Genomic DNA, 20,105 nt, shown 5'->3' on the forward strand with positions numbered 1-20,105 from the left:
GAGACTTTAATTTACCAAAGATTTATTTCACACCAAGAAAGGCTTAAAATATTATGTATCTTTAAACAATAAGCTACTTGTTATATTTAAATTTAACTGAATTTGTGCTATTTTAATCAAGTAATAGAAGCATCTTAATATGAAAACATATTAATTATACTGATAACAGTACATAATTTATTAGTAGCCAATAGGATTAAAGCAGAACATGTTTTGGTGTGTGAAAATATAACACAGCTTTTTAAGATATAAAATATTATAAGATACAATATAAGATATAAAATATAAGATAAAATATAAAATCACAATTTTCTTACTGGCCATTCCTGATATTTAATCTGTATTTCCCTTTTCAGTTATAGAGAACTTCTGCTTTCATTTTCAACATTATTATTTTTATACTGGTTAAATTTATTCCAGTGAATAGGAATATATATATATATATATATATATATATATATATATATATATATTCCTACCTAAGAATCAGGAAAAAGTGGCTTTTTAAAAGTCAAAATTAGGGTTAGCTTTAAAGGGGCCATTAATTAAAAACAATTATTATTATAAGAATTTTTTGTTATTAGATATTATTTAAGTTTATATATTGTGAAGAAGTTATTCCCTGCTTGAGAACTCTGGGATAAAAAAGGATCTTCTGCCGGGATCTCTACTTATCTACCTTTTCTGTGAATTTCTATAGTGCACCACTGTGTTTTAATTATGCCAGTGATTATCAAATGCTACCTTGTGTTCATCTAATCATGCATTCATCCAACAACTACTTCCTGAGCACCTACAATGCCAGGCTTTCTTCTAGGCGTTCAAATACCATAGCAAACAAAGTAAAGCAAATCATTGCCTTTTACAGAGCTTATGTTCAAGCGAGGGAGACACAATAAAGAAATAAATAATACTATATGAGAGAGCAATAAGTGATACTTAGAAAAGAGCCTCTCTGAAATAAGGGAAACACAAACCTCAACTATGCTCTAGATACAATACCAAATTTTTATCTTGCTCTATAATCAACATGTCTTCTTAACTCTGAGTAGGAGCAGGTAAAAGAAAAACAGTTTAGATGTTTTAAACTTCATGGTACCTTGGCTAGACATAACAAAGCGTCTTTGGTTGATGTTGAAGCTAGCATTGCACAGTTGACATATAATAGAAACTCTGTTGTGTAAAGCAGCATGATGGAAAATGGCATAGCCTGCCTCATCTGAAATATTGATGGTCAAGCTTGAGGTTTTACGGCTAAATGTATGGAAAACAGCAGATAATCCTCTTTCAACAGCAGACTTCATACCAAATGGGATGCTCTAAAAGGATTAAGAGCACCAGAATAAGTTTCTTTAAAATACACCTAAATTTTGGCTTAAGGAAAAAAAGGATGATAAACATATATTAATATATTTATAATAAATATAATACTAATATATAATTAATAAGTATGTATTGATATAATTACATGATTGGTGCTCAGTCATAGTAGAATTTTCACTTTCCATTTGAAGGTGTCTCACTGGGCAATGATTAAAGTTGTTAGAACTATTAAGAAACATTGAGAAGTTTAAAAAATATTTTTGGGAAGTTCCCCACCCACCCCCCACTTTTTAGGGAGAAATTATAGCTCCTTCTTTGTAGATGCTTAAAACGGGAAAATTTGCTTCCTGAAATACTTAAGCAAATGAAGATCCCTGGGTTCCTTTTCTGATTTAAGAACAATCTAATTTAGAAATGTAGAAACTAAAATTACATAGCTATAGAAATACAATTTGTCTTCTTTGTTCTAGTTCTCAGAATAGAGAGGTAAAAATATTACACTCTTCTTTGAAACATTCTGACCACTTAATATTTTAAAATTAAATGAACAGTTTATTCAATTCTTAAATTTATGGACATTGAAACAAATAAATGGTAAATAAATGCCAGTGTGTCCTTTGAAACTGGTGAGCTCACCACTTCATTTATCAGTTCCAGAAGCTGTGCATCAAGGTTTGTTGAAACAGATACAGAGATTTGATTCAGAATGCCAGGTTTTGTTCCTCAGGTTAGGTTCCCAGGACTGAAGCCAGACTCTGCCATTTACTAGCTGTGTAATTTGGGAAAGATCCTTAACTGGCTGCACCTCAAATTTCTCATTTGTAAAACCAGAATGACAACAGTAGTACTAGTACCTTGAAAAAGTTTGTTAAAAGGATTTATAAAGTGCCTGGCATATAAAATAAGCACTCAATAAATACTAACCTTTATTAAGATTGGTCACAATCCAGTTCATTAACAGATTGTTTTGGAACCCTACCAGAAATTTATTATCCAGAATTGTATGGCTTCTAAGCTGCTAAAATGTGGAATTTTTATTTCATATTGAAAACTTCATTTAACTCAATAGTTATCCCTAAAATAAAAATTTGAGACACATACTTACCTATAATAACATATTATCTATAATAGCCTCCTATACTAAATTATGTAATGATTACTGAAATACCTTGCATTTCATAGCTTTTTTGAAGCCAAATTTTTTCTTAAATTGCTCATGTAATTGAGCATCTGTTAGTGGAAGTCTTTTTGGTTTCAGATTATTCATGATTTCATTTATGGCTCCCCACCACTTTGTCTTATATAGTTGATGATAGAAAGTTTCAAGTTCAAAACAGACCACATAGTAGCTATAAAAAAAAAAAATAAAGAAAAAAGATCAATCTTTCTGACTTTGAAGTAATTTGCTACTTTTTTTCTATGCTAGCTAAACTTTATTTTTCTATAATAATTAAGTACAAAAATGTAGTTTAAATTGTATTGATTGAAAAAGAAAGTCTTAGGGAAATGCTATGTTATGAACTGGTCAGAGGCTAATATCCTCTCTTCCTTGACCTTTACTTCCACTTCAGTTTTCTGAATAATATAGACTTCTGCATGGATGAAGGCATGTTTGAGGACCTGTTTGCATTTATTTGAGGTTGTCATTCTTCCTGTCTACCATCTTCTCGCCCCAAGAGAAACTAGACCATAAAAATATAAACTAAAGGCCATCTTTACCCACACCTTGCAGAGACAGCGCCAGTCCAGGTGGTGGAACTTGTCACTGTCCATGGGCCTCAACTTGTACAGGTGCCAACTTCATCACTAGGGACTTGCTTCTAAAATCGAGGAGCAGGTATTCTGAATCTTACTCAGATTTGAAGGCTTTCACATCACAGCAATGATAGGCTCTAGGACCTTAAGGGGCTGTCTGAATCAGACCCGGATGCTTGATTCACATTGGATGACTAAACTAAATACCTAGAAGAAAACAGCTCACCTTCCCTTGGTGTCACACATGCTGCTAAGAGTGGACACCACAAACAGATACCCCAAGTCTCATAAGACTGCCTCCATGGATACAGGCCCAGGAGATCACACTAAGGATGTCCTTTGGTCTCTCAGTGGCCCAGCTCCACATCATAGAGCCCCAGTGCCAGCAACCTCTATCTTTTCATGTACTTCTCCAGGGAGCTGCCTCTGGCTGTGGTAACTTGCTATGGGGTCAGAAGCTGCTGACTACCTTTGGGGGCTCTGGTACTTAGTGATGTACTCTTAGATCACTGCTCAGGCAATGAAACAGATGTATAAATTTAACAAATACCAAAGGAATGTGGGTTGATTTCTTCTAGAAATTCAATTTACTTATCCAATACAAATCAAGCTTCCAGAACCAGCAGGGGGCTATCCTACCCTAGAAACTGGAGAAGCAAGAGGTGGTGAAGGTGGCTATACCCTGAGAAAGTCTTTGGCCACAGACTTTTGTGACCCCTTCCCCCCAAGATTGGATACACTATCTGCACTGGCCCCCTTTCTATGGAAGCATAGAAAGCCCAGATGGCCAGTGCTTTGAGGGAAAATTCATTCAAGTACTGCATAGGGACATATCACTGCTCTTACTCAAAACCTATGTGTAGATATTAGCAGGAACTATAAGGGGGCCTCACTTTTAAAACAGCTCCCTTCAGATTCTTCTACCTGGGAATCTGCAGATTTTGAGGAGCTTCTAGCTCCCTAGCTCTAGTTATAGCAGGAACTATAACAGCTCCCTTCAGATTCTTCTACCTGGGAATCTGCACCCAGTTTTTGAGGAGCTTCTAGGACCACATTTCCCTGATACACCATTGTCACATTAAGTTGATTTCTGACCTGCCTCCTAATAATCACAGCAACATCATGATGCTGGTATACTGTCCCCAAAATAGGACATTTTGGTACTGATATAAATTAATCTTTTTGCTCCAGTCATTGTCACCTTAATAATTCATGAGTTCTTGTACTTTAATGGAATGGCCAAATCCTGGGTATCTGACTGTGGCCCCTACTTTTTGATTCTGGTATGGTAGGAGGGCCCAACCTGAACCAAAATGAATCTAGGATTTAGATGTTTTCAGGCATGCCTGGAGGGCCAGTGGAACTGACCCTATTTTCATAATGGACCAGGGGTTTCCTAGGAGATAAACCATTCTGAGGAAAGAGAACATCAAGACTCAAGACCTCAGTCCACTAACAATGCCCCTAAAATCAAAGAGGGGAGATTTTAACATGGCATGTTTTCAATCATTCACCAAATGATCCCTACATCACAGAAAAGAACTGTTAGCAAAATGACTAAAAGAGCTGTTTTTGCATCAAATTATTAGGAGTTCAAGGTAGCACTTCCTTGAAACCAATAAAATTGGGAAAGAAATACTTACTTCACTGGGTTGGCTTCAACATGCCTCACAGTTGATACAAGGTATATAGCAGGCATCGGGAGAAGCCAGCTCCAGAAGTGACCCCAGATCCACAACCAGTAGAAATGATGTCAGAGACAACAATGGCATTAATGTTGAGTTGCCTTCATAGGGTCTGTTGAGCTCCAGGGGCCCAGGAGTGGATCATTACAGATTGCTCAGACAGGAAAGAGGAAAACTGAAGATATCTCACAGTACCTGAGAGCTGATCCATTGGCATATGAGATTCCTAAAATAACTATGTAGGGGTGGATATTATGGAACTGAAGGTTCTCTAGTAATTGTTACAGGAACCAAGAAAACACTGATTATTAGTCCACTTGTGGTTTTTACTTTTACTCCATGCTGCCTGGGTCTGGGAAACAAGCTCATGCTGCCTTTGCAAGTCTGCAAATTCAAATCCATCTATCTGCAATTCACCAACATTGATGACCAATGTTGTGCATTAGTCAGAAACTAGAGAACCATTCTACTATAGTATCCCATTGAAACAATTTGACTGGATCTCTTACTGTTCAAAGACAGTGGGCATATGCCAACCATACGCCTTTACCTATAACAACCTCTCACCAAGTACAGCTTTTATCTCAGCTGCCTCCCTGCATCCTCAGGATCATTAGTGTCCAGCTAGTCACTGGAGCCTGGGGGGATAAAGTGTTATTCAGAGGTGCTTCTGAAATACTATTTACTTTGGCAGGTGTTGTACATGGAATGTGTCAGCAGTTGCTGGATCCCTGAATGAGGGATTCCTTCTCGAGCGAGATCCACACCAACTGTCCATTCTAGAGGCATGAGGTCTACTACTTAATTCCCTCCAAAATCATGGAAGTCATTAGCCACATGGTCTTTGACTTCATCTCTAGTACTATGTGTGCATCCAGACAGTATTCAATGAAAAGATCCACCTTTCATTGTTTATCCTGATTCTCCCTTTGCCTCCTTTCTCTTATTTTCCTCACGACCATGCATCTTGGAGAAATGTGTAATCTTTGTCTTCTTCACATCACATGAACTCTCCCCAACTTCACCCTTCAGCTCACTAAACATAGCCTAAAGCCAGAACTAATCCTCTTCCCAAGTCACTGTCGAATTTAGAGTGCTGTCTTCAGTCTTAAGTTGACTTGGCCTTTTTCTCTGTTGAATTTGATGCTTTTAATCTATTTCCATATTTAAAAATTCCTCCCCATTTGGCTTCCATGCTATCGTACTTTCTTGGTCCTCCTCCTTATATCATTCCTTCTCAACTCCTTTGTTCTCTCTTCTGCATCTCCCTATTTAAAAGCTGCTATTCTCCAGAGTTCCAGACTTGGTCCTGGTCTCTAAACCACTTCCATGTGTTAAAAAAACAGAAAACAAAAAAACCTCTCCTATATGCTTTTAAATCTCAAGTCTCTACCTCCTAATAGTAATGCCCCTACTCTACTTTCCATAAACTTCAGTAACCAAGACATGGAAACCCAAGAACACAAGACATAAAGATCCTAGCAAAACTAAGAAAAACACACCGCTTCAAAAATTGGCAGGTGTAACAAGACCCAGCAGAGGAAGAGGATTTTAAATCATATCTGTTATGGAACTACAGGGGTATTTGCTGAGCCCACTGCTTTTCAGTAGGCTCATAGGATTTGATCCTCACCTCCATTCCCATTTAATAACGATGTTAATTATAAGAACTAATCACTATCTCTAAAGATTATTACACAGAATGTACCAAAGTGCATGAAGTAATAAATATATTATTTATTTTGTTGACTCTCTATTTCAGTCACAGGCGTTATTGTGCTAGGATCTCCATGCTGAGGTATTAAGTTAGCCTTTACATTTTGACACTTTCCTTGTTTTCTCGTAACTTTCAACAGGTTGTCACTACTGTGAATAATTACTGAAAAGTTCCTTACCTTTTTCCGTTAAGTTCCATGACTGGTATTGAGTAATGTTCTTTGTATCCTAAATCTTCTACAAATGTATTAGCAGCACAATCCCGTATTTTTTCTAAATTATTCTAAAATATGAGTTATATTATTAAAAATATATCTTTAAATAAGTCTAAACAATTATAGCTTTTTCTTTTTAATTTGATACATAGAGAGAATGCATGGATGCACAAGTTGGGGATGGGGTGGGGGGTGGAGAGAGAGAGAGAGAGAGAGAGAGAGAGAGAGAACCTTAAGCAGACCCCACACCCAGCATGGGGCCTGACATGAGCTCTATCCCACGACCCTGGGATTACGTCCTGAGCCAAAAATCAAGGGTCAGGTGCTCAACTGACTGAGCCACCCAGGTGCCCCATCAATTATGGCTTATTTTAGATGAAATTTTGTACACGTAAATGATAAATTTTTAATATAATATCCCATAAAACCCTAATAATATTTGCATGTATCCAGTTCCTACTTCAGGAGGGAGGAAAAAATACAAAAGAAAATATAAAGAAGGTAGAAAAGCAATGACAATTCAAATGTATAATGTTTATATTAAATTCTAGATGAAATTATTGTTCTTAAACTCTAGAGGATCTCTGTTCTAATACTAATCTTCAAGGAAAATGGAAGATTTCTTCAAGGAAAGTGTATAGTGAATGTTGAGGGATTTCTACTGTATTCTTTGATCAACAATTTTAGGGCAAATATAGTCCATTTGAGATCTATAAATTCTATGAAGATAGCTGTACCTAGCTTATCTGTCATTTTATCTCTGACACCTCACATACTACCTTAGGGTAGTTGGACTTAATTCATGTGTGTTACATAATGTATGAAAAAACTAGTGAGTTAGGAAGATAATCATTTGGAGAGCTGCCTAGTGCCTGTGCCAGCAAGAGACCCTTTGTGGATGGAGAATGAGATAAAAGCGCTGGGAAATGACAAACCATTTCAGGAACAATAATAATTTAAACCTTAAAGTCTTCCAAAGCATTCTCAACTGAAGGTGTGCTGATATCAAATTCAATTCCTCCATGAACATGAAAATATTGATCCTCTTTGTAGTGAAAATGCTGGCATTTAAAATCTCGCCCATAAATAAATGGAGGCAGTTCTCGCTCTGTCTTGACCTTGTCATCTCCAAAATAAAAAGAAACTTTTATTTAAAAAGTGAAAACAGCATATAAACAATCATATTTTGGAGATCTGGATTCTCATTTACATAAACCAACTGAAGAAAACTCCATATTAACTGAAAATCTTGGCAGTTACAGTCTATAAAATCATAGTCTTAGTATATATTTTAAACATGAAAATATATCATACATTTTGGGCATTTTCCGTAGTTTCATTGTACAGACATTTCAAGAGACTAGTTAAAACATTATTCTATGTGTGAGCTTAAGACTAGTATCTTACCTCCAATTGTCAGAAAAGATTTGAAACTCTGCCTCAGAGAATCTTTGGCTAAATAAATAAAAACTTAACCTGAGCTGGTTTAGGCAAAAAGAGACACTAATGAGAAATAGGTGGGTATCTCTCACTGACAAAAAAAAAAAAAAAAAAAAAAAAAATCAAACCAGCTCACTTTTTTGGAAAGTAATAAAATCCACATATAACATTTATTTAAAAAAAAATAATTTTCTAAAAGTCCAGTAAGGATTAGATTTGTTCAATATTTTGACTTGTTAGCAGAATATGGTTTCATTAATGAAAAGTATATAATGCATTTTGAGAAAGGTAAAAGGTACAGAAAAGTACAAGGAATAATATAACACCCTAATACCACCTCCTAGATTTAACTATTAACAGTCATATTTGCTTCCAATAATCTAAGTAATAAAACATTACAGATATGGCTGACATCCTCCCATAATTCTCCTGCCATAATAAACCTACACGTTTGGGCACCAATGAAAATATATAAATTGTGTGTAAATCTGGGTGGGAAGAACAGTATGCCCTGCAGTCCTGTTAAATTCCATGTAAGTATGGTCCTATTTCAGCTTTCTTCTCTTACATTGGTTTATTTGTGTATAATAGTGCTGACACATTAGTAAAGTTTTAAAATATGTTTTCAGCTCCTTTTCAGAAATGTAAGACCATTCATGATCCTGTACTGCTCCATATTAATTACAGAATCAATTTCTAAACTTTCGTGAAAAACACAATAGGGATTTTGAAAAGAAGTACATTGAATTGATAGAGTAATTTGAATCAGATATGATACATTCACAGTGTTGTTCCATCATGAACATGGCCTATTTCCCTATTTTTCTCAGAACATGTTTAAAGTCTTCCAATAGCCCTTATAATTAGTATAAATGTATACCAAGTACTATGTACATATACCAAATATTTTTAACTACTTAGGAGACATTAAATTTTGTTTTTCTTTCTAACAGGCTACAGCTAGGTTACATGAGTGGACTCCAATACTACAGACAAAATTGAATTTAAATATAAATTTAACATATATATATGTATATATATATATATACACATATAATTATTTTATATTTGATCTGTGGTGATACTTTTACCTGAAAAAAGTGGAAGCAGACTATCTAAATATGGAACTTTCATCTTCTTTTTCAAACTCAGTAGAAATGGAGTCAGAAAACATATTAACTTTAGGTATCCTATCCCTTTTCTGAGGTCTGTTTTCTTCTCAAAGTGTTTTTGAATAACCTTTTTCTGAAGATATAATCTTTGCTGTAGTCTCTGATAGGTACAAATATCAAGATAATCCTGATTACATTTTATAGCATTAGTAAGCCAATAGGCTGTTTCAAATATAAAAACATTTTCACACTGTTGAACTTGTATGGTACTGAATGTCAATTTTAGCATAATGTTTTCAGCATATTTCATAAAAACAGCTTTTTCTTCAGGGCTGTTGGGATCATATGTTGGATCTTCATTCATGTCTTCATCATAGATTCCATTAAAGTCCGGATCCTTTGTAATATCAACCAAACCTTAACAGTAAAAAAGAAAAATTTTGGATAGTGAAAACATCATATGTGGCTTCTGGATAAATAGAGTGTATTGAACACTGGGTTTTATCTTGAAATCCTACTAAAGTGACAAAGTGATGATGAGATGCCAAAAAAATTATTAAAGATGAAAAGCAGGTTGATGAGTGCTAACTAAGCAGAGTAAAGAAAGATGGAAGCTTGTAGAATTAGAATAGATTTCCGTTGTCTTTGGAGGAAAGAAACACCATACCATGGAAACAACCTAAGTCCCATATTTAATCAGGGTTAACTAATGAAGAACAAGAAAATGTGATTTCCCTTTAAACAGGGCATCAGTTTCTCACTTGGCCAAAAGTATAATTTGCTTTTCCAAGCCTTATATTATTACACATTTCTTGTTTTTGCTGATAACAGAAGCTAAACATATACAATAAGAACTTTCCTGCTAACTAATCGTGATGAAATAAATAAGAATTAAAACTCGATTTTTCTCTATTATAAACGACAAATTTCCTGGTACATTTTCTTCCCATTTATGATGAAATTAAGGACTTCCTTGCTGCCAAATTGTCTTCTTAAAGACAATTACACTTAGAATGTTACCCTTAATCTAAGCTTGAGAAAACTGCTTAGAATCACAAAATGAGTTCACAGAAAATGTGGCGTTTGTAACATACGTGCTTTAGACGTGTAAATGAGACATCAATTTGCCGCCTTCTTTTTCCTTCCTCAAATCTATTAAAAAAAAAAAACCTCCAAAAAAAGCAGAATACACTTAGATTTTTATTTTTATTTTTTAAAAATATTTATTTATTTTTCAGAGAGAGAGAGAGAGAGAGAGAGAGCGCGCGAGCCCGCGCAGGGAGGGACAGAGAGAGAGGCAGAGGGAGACAGAAGATCCGAAAGTGCGGAGCCCAATGCAGAGCTGGAAGTCACGAACTGCGAGATCATGACTGGAGCCAAAATCAAGAGTCACACACTTAACCAACTCAGCCACCCAGGCACCCCTCACTTGGATTTTTAAATGGCCACTATGATTCACCTCGTTTTTGCAAAATTTAAGAAATTATAAAGAAATTAAAGTATTTCTGACAGCTTAAAAAAAAAATCTAAACATAAGCCAGAGTATTGTTGACACGCCTAAAACTTTGTAGCCTGAGGTGGCTGGGGGCCAACAGGTAGCAAGTCAGTTCTCCCTACAGAAAGTCAGGAAGGCTTAGAAATTGGAAGCCTGTAGAATCTCTAACAGATCTTCATGTCAGATTTACGGGGGGGAGGGGGAGAACGGGGGAGGAGGAGGGGAGGGGGAGGGCCCCCCCCCCCCCCCCCGAGCAGAAACAGAAGCAGCAGCAGCAGCAGAAAAAAAAAAAAAAAAAAAAAAGATTGGTTCGAAGTCTGAATTGGTGCAGTGAAACTCCCAGTTCGTCTTCCCCAGGCAGCACAGCCCCTCCCCTTCCTCTCAAAAAGGTTTGAGCAGCACCGCTAAAGGCCGGGAGGAGAGGCTGAGCTGGAAACCCGGCAAAGTGAGTCTGCGCGCTGAAAGGGGGACATCTTCAGCCCCTCCCCCTCCTCTGGCCCCAGTCTCGCCCTCCTTCCAGGCGGGAGTCTGCGGGAAACCCACGGATCAAAGAGAAAAGACCTACTGATACAACATTTGGGAGAGGCTGCCCAGTGAAGGGGCAGGGTTTCTTCCCGATCACTACAGTGCAGTGGTAGCAGTCAGCAAGCCCTGTTCCTGCCCCACTTCTAAATGAGAACAAATTGCAAGTGTTTCCACACAGATGAGGAAAATCTCTCAAGTGAAAGACCCAGACTGGGAGCGGAAAGGGGGAGGGGAGGAGGAAAGGCGGAAGGGCGGGCGGGCAGGGCTGCGAGGGTGGAGAAAGGGAGAAAGGATTTTGGAGAACCGGAAGAGAAATTGCCTGGAAAAGATACCAGTCAGTTCACGCGAACACAGGAGAATGAAGGAAGGTGTGGACTGAGACATCGCTAAGGGAAAAAATGGAATTGCTGCGCTACCTGATATTTCGCTGTACTGAGAGGAGTTCGATATTGCTGTTCAAAAGTTTGGGGCTGAATCGGAAAACTGAACTAATTTGTTTTAATGACACAGTTGTGCATGTCACAAAAAATAAAAAGTTATTAGAGGAAGTGTGATCACAGCATGTTATACAAATCAGATATGTACAAAGTCATAATAATGTAGAAAATGAAAAAGGATTTAATAGAAAAATTGGATATAACTGAATTTGGAGGACAGGGAGGGGAAACACAAGATTCCATTGTTTTAACCTCTATACTATGCTAATTTAATCTTATCTCCTGCCCTGCTTTTTGCTCCTGAACTCAATTCTTTTTCAATGCCTAGTACTTATCTTTATCTGAACGTCACAGAAGCACTCCCAAACTAAATTCATCCTTGATCTCCCCCCAATCTGCTTTTCTTTTCATTCTCTGTCATGGTTAATCATTCTATTTATCAGTTCCTCAAACTAGAAGCCCAAGAGTCTCCTTCAGTACCTTTTCTTTCACATTCTATTGTTATTAACCACTTAATTTCCACAAGTATTCAGAGTTTACTATCTGCAAGCACGCTATAAGGTGCTGAGAATTTAAAAGCAAAAAAGACATTTTTCTGTGCTCTTGAGGAGCTTAAGGGCTAATACAGGAGACAGAGATGAAATCAGTAATTTCAATACAAAATGATACAGTGTGCATAGGACAGAGGAGGCTGTGTCTGAATCAAGTCTTGAGAAGGGGGAAACAATGACCTAGGGAAGAATGGGGAAGGGTGAGGAGGTAAAGTGGCAGGAGGAGGGCATTACAGATAAAAGGGCAGGGAATAAGCAGAGGCATAAAAAACAAACAAAACCAAAAAACAAACAAACCCAATTCACTTCCAGTTGTAGTATTAAACAAGGTCTTTTGTGTGTGTGTGTGTGTGTGTGTGTGTGTGTGTGTGAACTAAAAGTCACTCCCACATTTTTCTATCACAAAAATATGTTTTTCCTTTCCTCTCATCCTACAAACTTTATGTAATACATTGAAGAATCCAAGAATTATTCAGATTAAGAAATTAAAATCCCCTACAGAAAACTAGATAATATGACCGGAGTTTGGTATTCTCCTTCTCTATTGCTGTTGCTATCGTTTTCTTTTCTTTTTTTTTTTAATTTTTATTTATTTTTGAGACAGAGAGAGGCAGAGCATGAACGGGGGAGGGGCAGAGAGAGAGGGAGACACAGAATTGGAAGCAGGCTCCAGGCTCTGAGCCATCAGCCCAGAGCCCGACGCGGGGCTCGAACTCACGGACCGCGAGATCGTGACCTGAGCTGAAGTCGGCCGCTTAACCGACTGAGCCACCCAGGCGCCCCTGTTGCTATCGTTTTCTGAGTGCAGTGACATGGGCAGTTGCAAGACTTGAACTCAGTCTCTCAGTCATGCCAAGAGAGGAGGTGCCACTTCCCCAAATATGAATGATATAGAAATTCTTGCTGCTAGCTTGCCCTTGCATAGCCACAACTACAAGGCTTGGACCCCAGTTTCCTGGTTAAGTCAGTGGAGGAGTGGCATTCCCTCTCTACCTCAAACAAAACACTGAGGATAGAGCTGGGGCCAAGGTTCCATGAGTCACTCTGTTTATCAGACACTTCTACCTCACTTCCTCCCAGACTGTATTTTTCACTCTAGCTGTTGTTGCACTAACCAGCTTCACAAAGATGTAACTGTGCTTTGCTTCAGATGCACCACATGGCTCTTATTTTTACCCTGGGACTTCTCTACCACTGCTGTGTTAGACTTCTGATGGAACCCATCCGGTCATTCCAATGCAAGAACAAATCTGGAGAGTGAGGGAGCAACCTTTGACCAATCCAGGAGGGGGAGTCGGGGGATACACACTGCCCTCTTCCTTCCCTTGGGCTGACAATTCTGAAGTGTATTCTATGGGATTCCTCAGAGTCCTTACAAAATGGATCTTAATGAAAGCTCAGCAGCACATCCTTGGATTGATGTTTCCTCCTTTTCTATTCACTTTTCCTGCCCCCCACTTCTGTTCCTTAGATTTATTTCCTATAATCTACCCTGATTTAAGCCCCCATTTCAGGCTCTAATTTGGGGGTAATATAGGCTAATACACATTGCCTTTGTACCTGGCCTCTGACCTGCTGTTTCCCTGATCATGAAGTATAAAAAGCCCCACAGTCTAAGAGTCTGGGTTCCTTTCCCCAAGTCTGACACTTGGGCCGTGCAAGATTTCACAGCGATGTTCCAAATGTGGTGCATGATGGGGAGCCCGTACCTGTTCCTGTTCCCGTAAAGGTCTGGTGTGCATTCTGCTTGGTCATATACCGTTGTTTGCACTACACCATTGTTACAGTGCCTGAAGCATGCTGATGCTGCTGGTGCTTCAGCAGACTCCCAAGCATAGTAAGGGAGAAAAAAATCTCCGTCTTGGTAGGATGCTCATCTTTGATTGCCTGACAGCCAATATTACAAAGTGCTTTAACGTAACAGTACTTTCCCCAAGGGCACATGGTGGTGGAGTGACTGAATTTGGAAAGGTTTCCAGCTTCAGTCATATACAGTGAAAAAGGGATCAGAGTCACAAATAGTCTAGACATGGGTTCCCAGCCAGGAAAGGAGAATTAAGTAGAACTGTCTGGAGCTGATATTTAGCTGACATGTATCAGTATGGCCACATCGGTTGTAAAAATATTGATCCCTTTCTTATTGTTTGGTAAACTGAATTGCTATAGCCCCAAGCTGTTTGAATACCTCCCTCCCCCGGGATCTCCTGGAAAGCTTCATGATCCAGCAAAGGCTACCTATGACAAACAAGAGGTCTCTGAGATCCTACTCCAACATTATGGCTGATGTCTGTTCTTATTGCTCAGTGATCATGCTGTACTGGTGGTTAAGTATTTTTAATATCATCCCTGAAAATGTAGGCAGTTAGTCTCTGGGTGCTCCCCCACTCCCCCTACAACTTGATTAGAATGTTCCTACCTGTCTCCGATCCTGTTAACCAGGAGCATCACTGTGAGAGGATCCTTACTGGGGTAGCCTCAGATACAATAGTTGGGCTGAAGAGACCAGTGGTGGGCCATGAAGTCACATGATATAGTCAATTTTGTCATCCACTAACCAGAAGCCCTCTGTTCGTAATTACACAGTAGGACACATGCTCCCTCCTATCATGGCCTTGTCCCTTATTATTATTGATATTCTCACCAAATGATCCAAAGGCTTTTCAGACTTTCATATGTGGATGACTCCTTAGTATGTACCTCTAACCCAGATCACTCTCCAGAATTTGACTTCTATGATGAAAGTTTCCACCTAAATACGTGACTCTCAAAAGGGCTTGCTGTTTCTTTACCAGTCAAATCTCTCAGCTCTGGCCCTTGCCTTGCTTGACAAATGCCAGGTGGGAATGATGATTCCAAGTAATCTTTGTGAAAAGGGAAGAAAAGCAAACCCAATTTTTGTCAGAATTGTCAAGTCTCAAACATCATTGGAAACCATTATCAATATCTGCTTATCCTTAACATCTGTAGAGCTCAAATTCTTCATAAAGCTCTTGCCATCATCTCGATCAGGAAAGGCAAACCATGCAACTTAGTTTCCCAGACACATCTTGGCCAATTCAATTACAGAGAAACATCATCTGGCTTGTGCAATGTTCCCTGCTGTCTTCCAGTGATTAGCAAATGGATTAGTGGACAACTTCCAGGATAGAAGTGTCATCAACCACCAAAATGACATCTTAATTTATTTACATTACCTGATCTAGCCTTGGAGATTGTAAACTACCAGCAATGATAGTACTTCTAGGAAAACACTGAAATATGTTTTTAAGACTTTGACCATGTCATATTCTCTTCAACAATGCAGCTACGTCATGCCAAAGTGTCAGTGTCCTTTAAGAGGGAACTGTCAAGGGAATGCAGAAATGAATGGAATTCACTAGCTATTACTGGCAATATTTTTCATTGCTTCAGGCTTCTCACTTCAAATACTTGAACAACAAGAAGGGATTTGTTAGTTACAGTTATAGCTATAATCTTTTAGAAGCCAGTGACCCTCCAATCCTATGGTACTCTGCACCAAAGCCAGGTGGCATTAGTCCTTACTCCACCAATGCCACAGATTGAATAATTCTCACCCACAGGAGGAGAATTTCTGCCTTATACTCACTACTCTTGGAGACTGCTCTCAACAGAAGTTGATTACCCTGCATGGAAATGAGAGCTATTAGCTATCTAAACTACCTTTGAGACACAGAAATACCATCTTCAAGAGACTGTACTGCTTGCTAGTACAGTAAGGCTACAGAGCCTGAAACATCTCTGAAAACCCAACCCAGAGCAGGTGAGTCAGGCTGCCTCACTGCCATCAAGCAAATCTTATTCTCAGGCACTTGAACTTCACAGCAGTCCAGTGGTAGATACAGTAAATAGCATAAGTAGCAAACAAGCACTTCTGTGGTTTAAGTCTTAGCCCAAATTCAGAAGTGTTCAGTGGTGTATAGTTCTGCATGTGGTGGTTGGGGAATGACCATCCAATTGTAGTCATTGTACATCATCCTGATTGGACACTTTAGTCAAAACTTTGAGCTGATCTATATCTGTGACATGCTTGCTGAGGACTTGCTCCCTCAGTTCAGTTATTAAATCCCTCTGGGACATCCATGCTAGACTTAATTTCCAATCTGAACAACTGGTAATGGTAGAAATCCCCTCAAGCTGTGTAACACCCCTGTTCCCATTTAATTCTTCATTGATTCAATTCAACTCAATTCATTTAATTCAATTTAACAAATATCTGTTGATGCCTACTTTTTTTAAAATTTTTTTTAATGTTTATTTATTTTTGAGACAGAGAGAGACAGAGCGTGAACAGGGGAGGGGCAGAGAGAGAAGGAGACACAGAATCTGAAACAGGCTCCAGGCTGAGCTGTCAGCACAGAGCCTGACGCGGGGCTCGAACTCACAGACTATGAGATCATGACCTGAGCCGAAGTCGGACGCTTAACCGACCGAGCCACCCAGGCGCCCCTGTTGATGCCTACTTTGTATCAGGGACTATCTTAGGCACAAAACATATAGGGATAAACAGGGCAGGTAAGGGTCTTCTTTTTCATGGAGCTTATGTGTATGTAAGCTTCCTGTTTACCTGTTCTTGACATCAGACTTACTTTTGTGTCTAAGCTAGAAATAAAAACTCAGTGAATATTTGTAAAACGAATAAATCAAACTAGAGTCCTTTATGAACATATATATGTATATTTTGTATGTGTATGTATAATTTTTTATCTAGCTATCAATGACAGAAGGAAAAATAAGAAAACTCCATGAAACTACCTTACCATTAACTGTATTAAATATTCAAGTGATCACAATTCTTCCACATTTTATTGAGACACTAAGAAACAATAAATTTTGTTTTCAGGGCATTTGCTTTAGTAACCAGATTTATATTGACAAACTAAAGTCTTTTTCAGGTAATTTTCTCCTCAATTACATGTACAATAGAGATAAAAAGTGGTTCTTTTCCACCTAATTGACCATTAAAAGCTTCTGTTATTAGATCTATTTAGCCAAGGGAAATCTGGCTAATTAGGGGAGAATATTAATTCTTTTCTTCCTTAGTAAGGTTATGCAGAAACTTATTGCCATATTAAGATTATGTATAAAAACACACTGAATAAAGATTGAAAATCTTATATTTTGAATATCAACCCCATAAAGTGCAGACAATTACATGCAATACACAAATCAACAAATTTGTTCTCAGAATAGTCAAGAAAGGAAGCGTCTGAGTGACATTTTATTCCTGAAGACAAATTGTCATCCTTTTCCAGTTTCCAATGAGATTAAAATCTATATAAAATCTATTGCTGTGCTCTCTCCTCCAGTCAAGTGAAATTCTAGTACATTTTTAACTAAATTGAGACTTCTCTTTAAGCCTGTGCCCACAAACTGGAAATCTATTTAGAAAATGATTAGATATATTTAATCAGCGAAAGTAGTTGGGAATACTGTCTGGAGCACACATTTTCCATTTTACTCTCCATTCCATCTGGCCTGCTACAAAGGAACTTACAGGAATTTTTTTTTTTTTTAAGAATAAAAAATTTACATATGCTGAGGAGATGCACAGGATTTAGTGGTACCTATTGTGAATATACAGGCTTTAGAGAAGTCAGGCCCTAAGAAGGAAGGAATTTAAGGGGCGCCTGGGTGGCTCAGTCCATTAAGCACCCTACCTCTGTTCAGCTCATGATCTCAAGGTTCGTGAGCTAACAGCTCAGAACCTGGATCCCACTTCAGACTCTGTCTCCCTCTTGCTCTGTCTCTCTCCCCCTCCCCCTGCCTCTCTTGGTCTCAAAAATAACTACACATTTTAAAAAATAAAAAAAAAAGAAGGAATTTAAAAATTAGGTGAACCAAAAATACTTACTAAACCAAATGCTACTAAAATACCAAAGCTTAGATCATTGATGCACATTGATCCTTAACTTCAACTTTCATATCATTCATTTTTGAGATTTACAAAAATGGCATTATAGATGACTAACCAAACTGGCAATCATTTTGTTTTCAAGTTCAGAGATTTTTCTCATTGCATTCCAATTCTACTCTTGACTCTATTACTGATTTTCCTACTTAGGCTGTGTTAAGAAAAGGTATAAACTGAAAACTCTTTATCAAGTATTTGAAATCTGATCTGTTCTGCAGAAGTTGGAGGTTAAGATGAAAGATGCAAGACTTAAACATAATTTTGGTGCCATTGAAAAAAATGAAAGGTTTATTGAAAAGATTCTTTGGAGTTCAAAATATCTCTTTTAAGAAATGTGACTAAATATGTAAAACTGAGCCAAAGATAAATTACTAAATTAAAAAGATGGCTTCTAATAAAACATATTAAATTCTCTTACCTGCTGCACTAAACTCTGCAAAAATATCTTTATTTGTTTGAGGCTTCCCATCTGGATCAATGTCCATGATAGTACGCCATAATTCAGAGAATCTGGCTCGTTTTTCTTTGGGCATGTATATTCCATGCCACAGTGCTTTCAGCATGTAGTCAATATTGATCAGAATTTGCCCAATTCTGGTATCATAATAAGCTGGTGGTAATTGACAAGAAGAACTCTGATCATAATTAGCTTCTAAACTGATTGAGGGAATTTGATTAAAGCAATAAATTCCAACAGCCAACTCCCTTATAATTTGATGAACTTCTCTATAGTCTAAGAGGGCAACAGGGTCCACAGGAGTCAGAAGGATTGCAGTGGAGAAACTGACATTATTCATTTGACTCATAATTCCACATGGGATGTCCAACTGAGAGCGGACATCATCTTTGGCAGACAACCAGCTGACTAAGGCAGTAGTTAGCAACTCTTGTACTTCACTCCGATCATATTTTTCAAAAAAAACAGAAGCATTTCTCTGTACGGATAAGTTTTCCAGGTAGGTTTCTTCATCTTGAATTTGATCAAATCTAGGTAATCCTTTTTTGGGCAATCTTAACATTTCTAATTAATTGCAGGTGTCCTTTCTGAAGTTTCTGCAATGACTAAAAAGAAAAAGGCAATGAAATTTGTCATGGTAATGAAGCTAGATTTCTCAAGAAATAAATCTGCACCTTTATTAGGTTGTTTCATGATCAACCATTACATTTTCAGTCTTTTTTTAATAACATTTTTAACAATTGAGGTACAGTTGTCATACAATAATAGTTTGAGGTCTACAACACAACGATTCAATATTTGTAGATATTTTTAAATGATCACAATAAGTCTAGCTAACATCAACACCATACATAGTTACAAAATTGTTTTTTGTGATACCTACTTTTAAGATTTGCTATCTCAACAACTTTTCAAATATGCAATGCAGTATTAACTGTAGTCGCCATGCTTTACATTACATCCCCATGACTCATTTATTTTATAATTGGAGATCTGTACTTTTGACTCCCTTCAAACTTCACCTACCCCCCAACCCTCTCCTCTGGCAACCACCAATCTGTTCCCTGTATTTATGAACTTGTGTGTGTGTGTGTATGTGTGTGTGTGTTTTAATTCTACATATAAGTGAGATCATACAGTATTTGTCTTTCTGTCTTATTTCATTTAGCATAATGCCCTAAAAGTCCATCCATGTTGTTGCAAATAGCAATATTTCATTCTTTTTTATGGCTGAATATTCTGTTGTACACATTACCCACATTTTCTTTATCCATTCATCTCCTGATGGACACTTACATTGTCTCCATATCTGGACTATTGTAAATAATGCTACAGTGAAGATGGGGGTGCATATATCATTTTGAGTTAGTGTTTTACTTTTCTGCAGTTAAATACCCAGAGGTGGAATTGCTGGGTCATATGGTAGTTCTATTACAATTTTCAATCTTAAGCTAATTACACC

The 20,105-nt window shown here is 37.7% G+C and overlaps 1 protein-coding gene across 3 annotated transcripts in view; it reads right to left on the reverse strand.

Annotated features, from left to right (window-relative positions):
* The window catches only part of ANKAR (ankyrin and armadillo repeat containing), a 72,278-nt gene that overhangs the window by 50,528 nt on the left and 1,645 nt on the right, over nucleotides 1–20,105 (reverse strand). For 2 of the 3 annotated variants that reach the window (XM_060622351.3, XM_060622352.3), the window contains exons 2-7: nucleotides 18,605–19,248; nucleotides 9,226–9,663; nucleotides 7,657–7,820; nucleotides 6,659–6,762; nucleotides 2,492–2,672; nucleotides 1,100–1,319 (exon numbers count right to left, since the gene is read on the reverse strand). In XM_060622351.3, coding sequence (XP_060478334.1) covers nucleotides 1,100–1,319; nucleotides 2,492–2,672; nucleotides 6,659–6,762; nucleotides 7,657–7,820; nucleotides 9,226–9,663; nucleotides 18,605–19,205 — 1,708 coding nt within the window. In that variant the 5' untranslated portion in view covers nucleotides 19,206–19,248. The remainder of the gene's footprint in view (nucleotides 1–1,099; nucleotides 1,320–2,491; nucleotides 2,673–6,658; nucleotides 6,763–7,656; nucleotides 7,821–9,225; nucleotides 9,664–18,604; nucleotides 19,249–20,105) is intronic. The other variant, XM_060622354.3, reaches the window with a different exon arrangement.

This window comes from Panthera onca, chromosome C1 (genome assembly GCF_046562875.1).
Source record: "Panthera onca isolate mPanOnc1 chromosome C1, mPanOnc1 haplotype 2, whole genome shotgun sequence".
In the NCBI taxonomy this organism is placed as follows: domain Eukaryota; kingdom Metazoa; phylum Chordata; class Mammalia; order Carnivora; family Felidae; genus Panthera; species Panthera onca.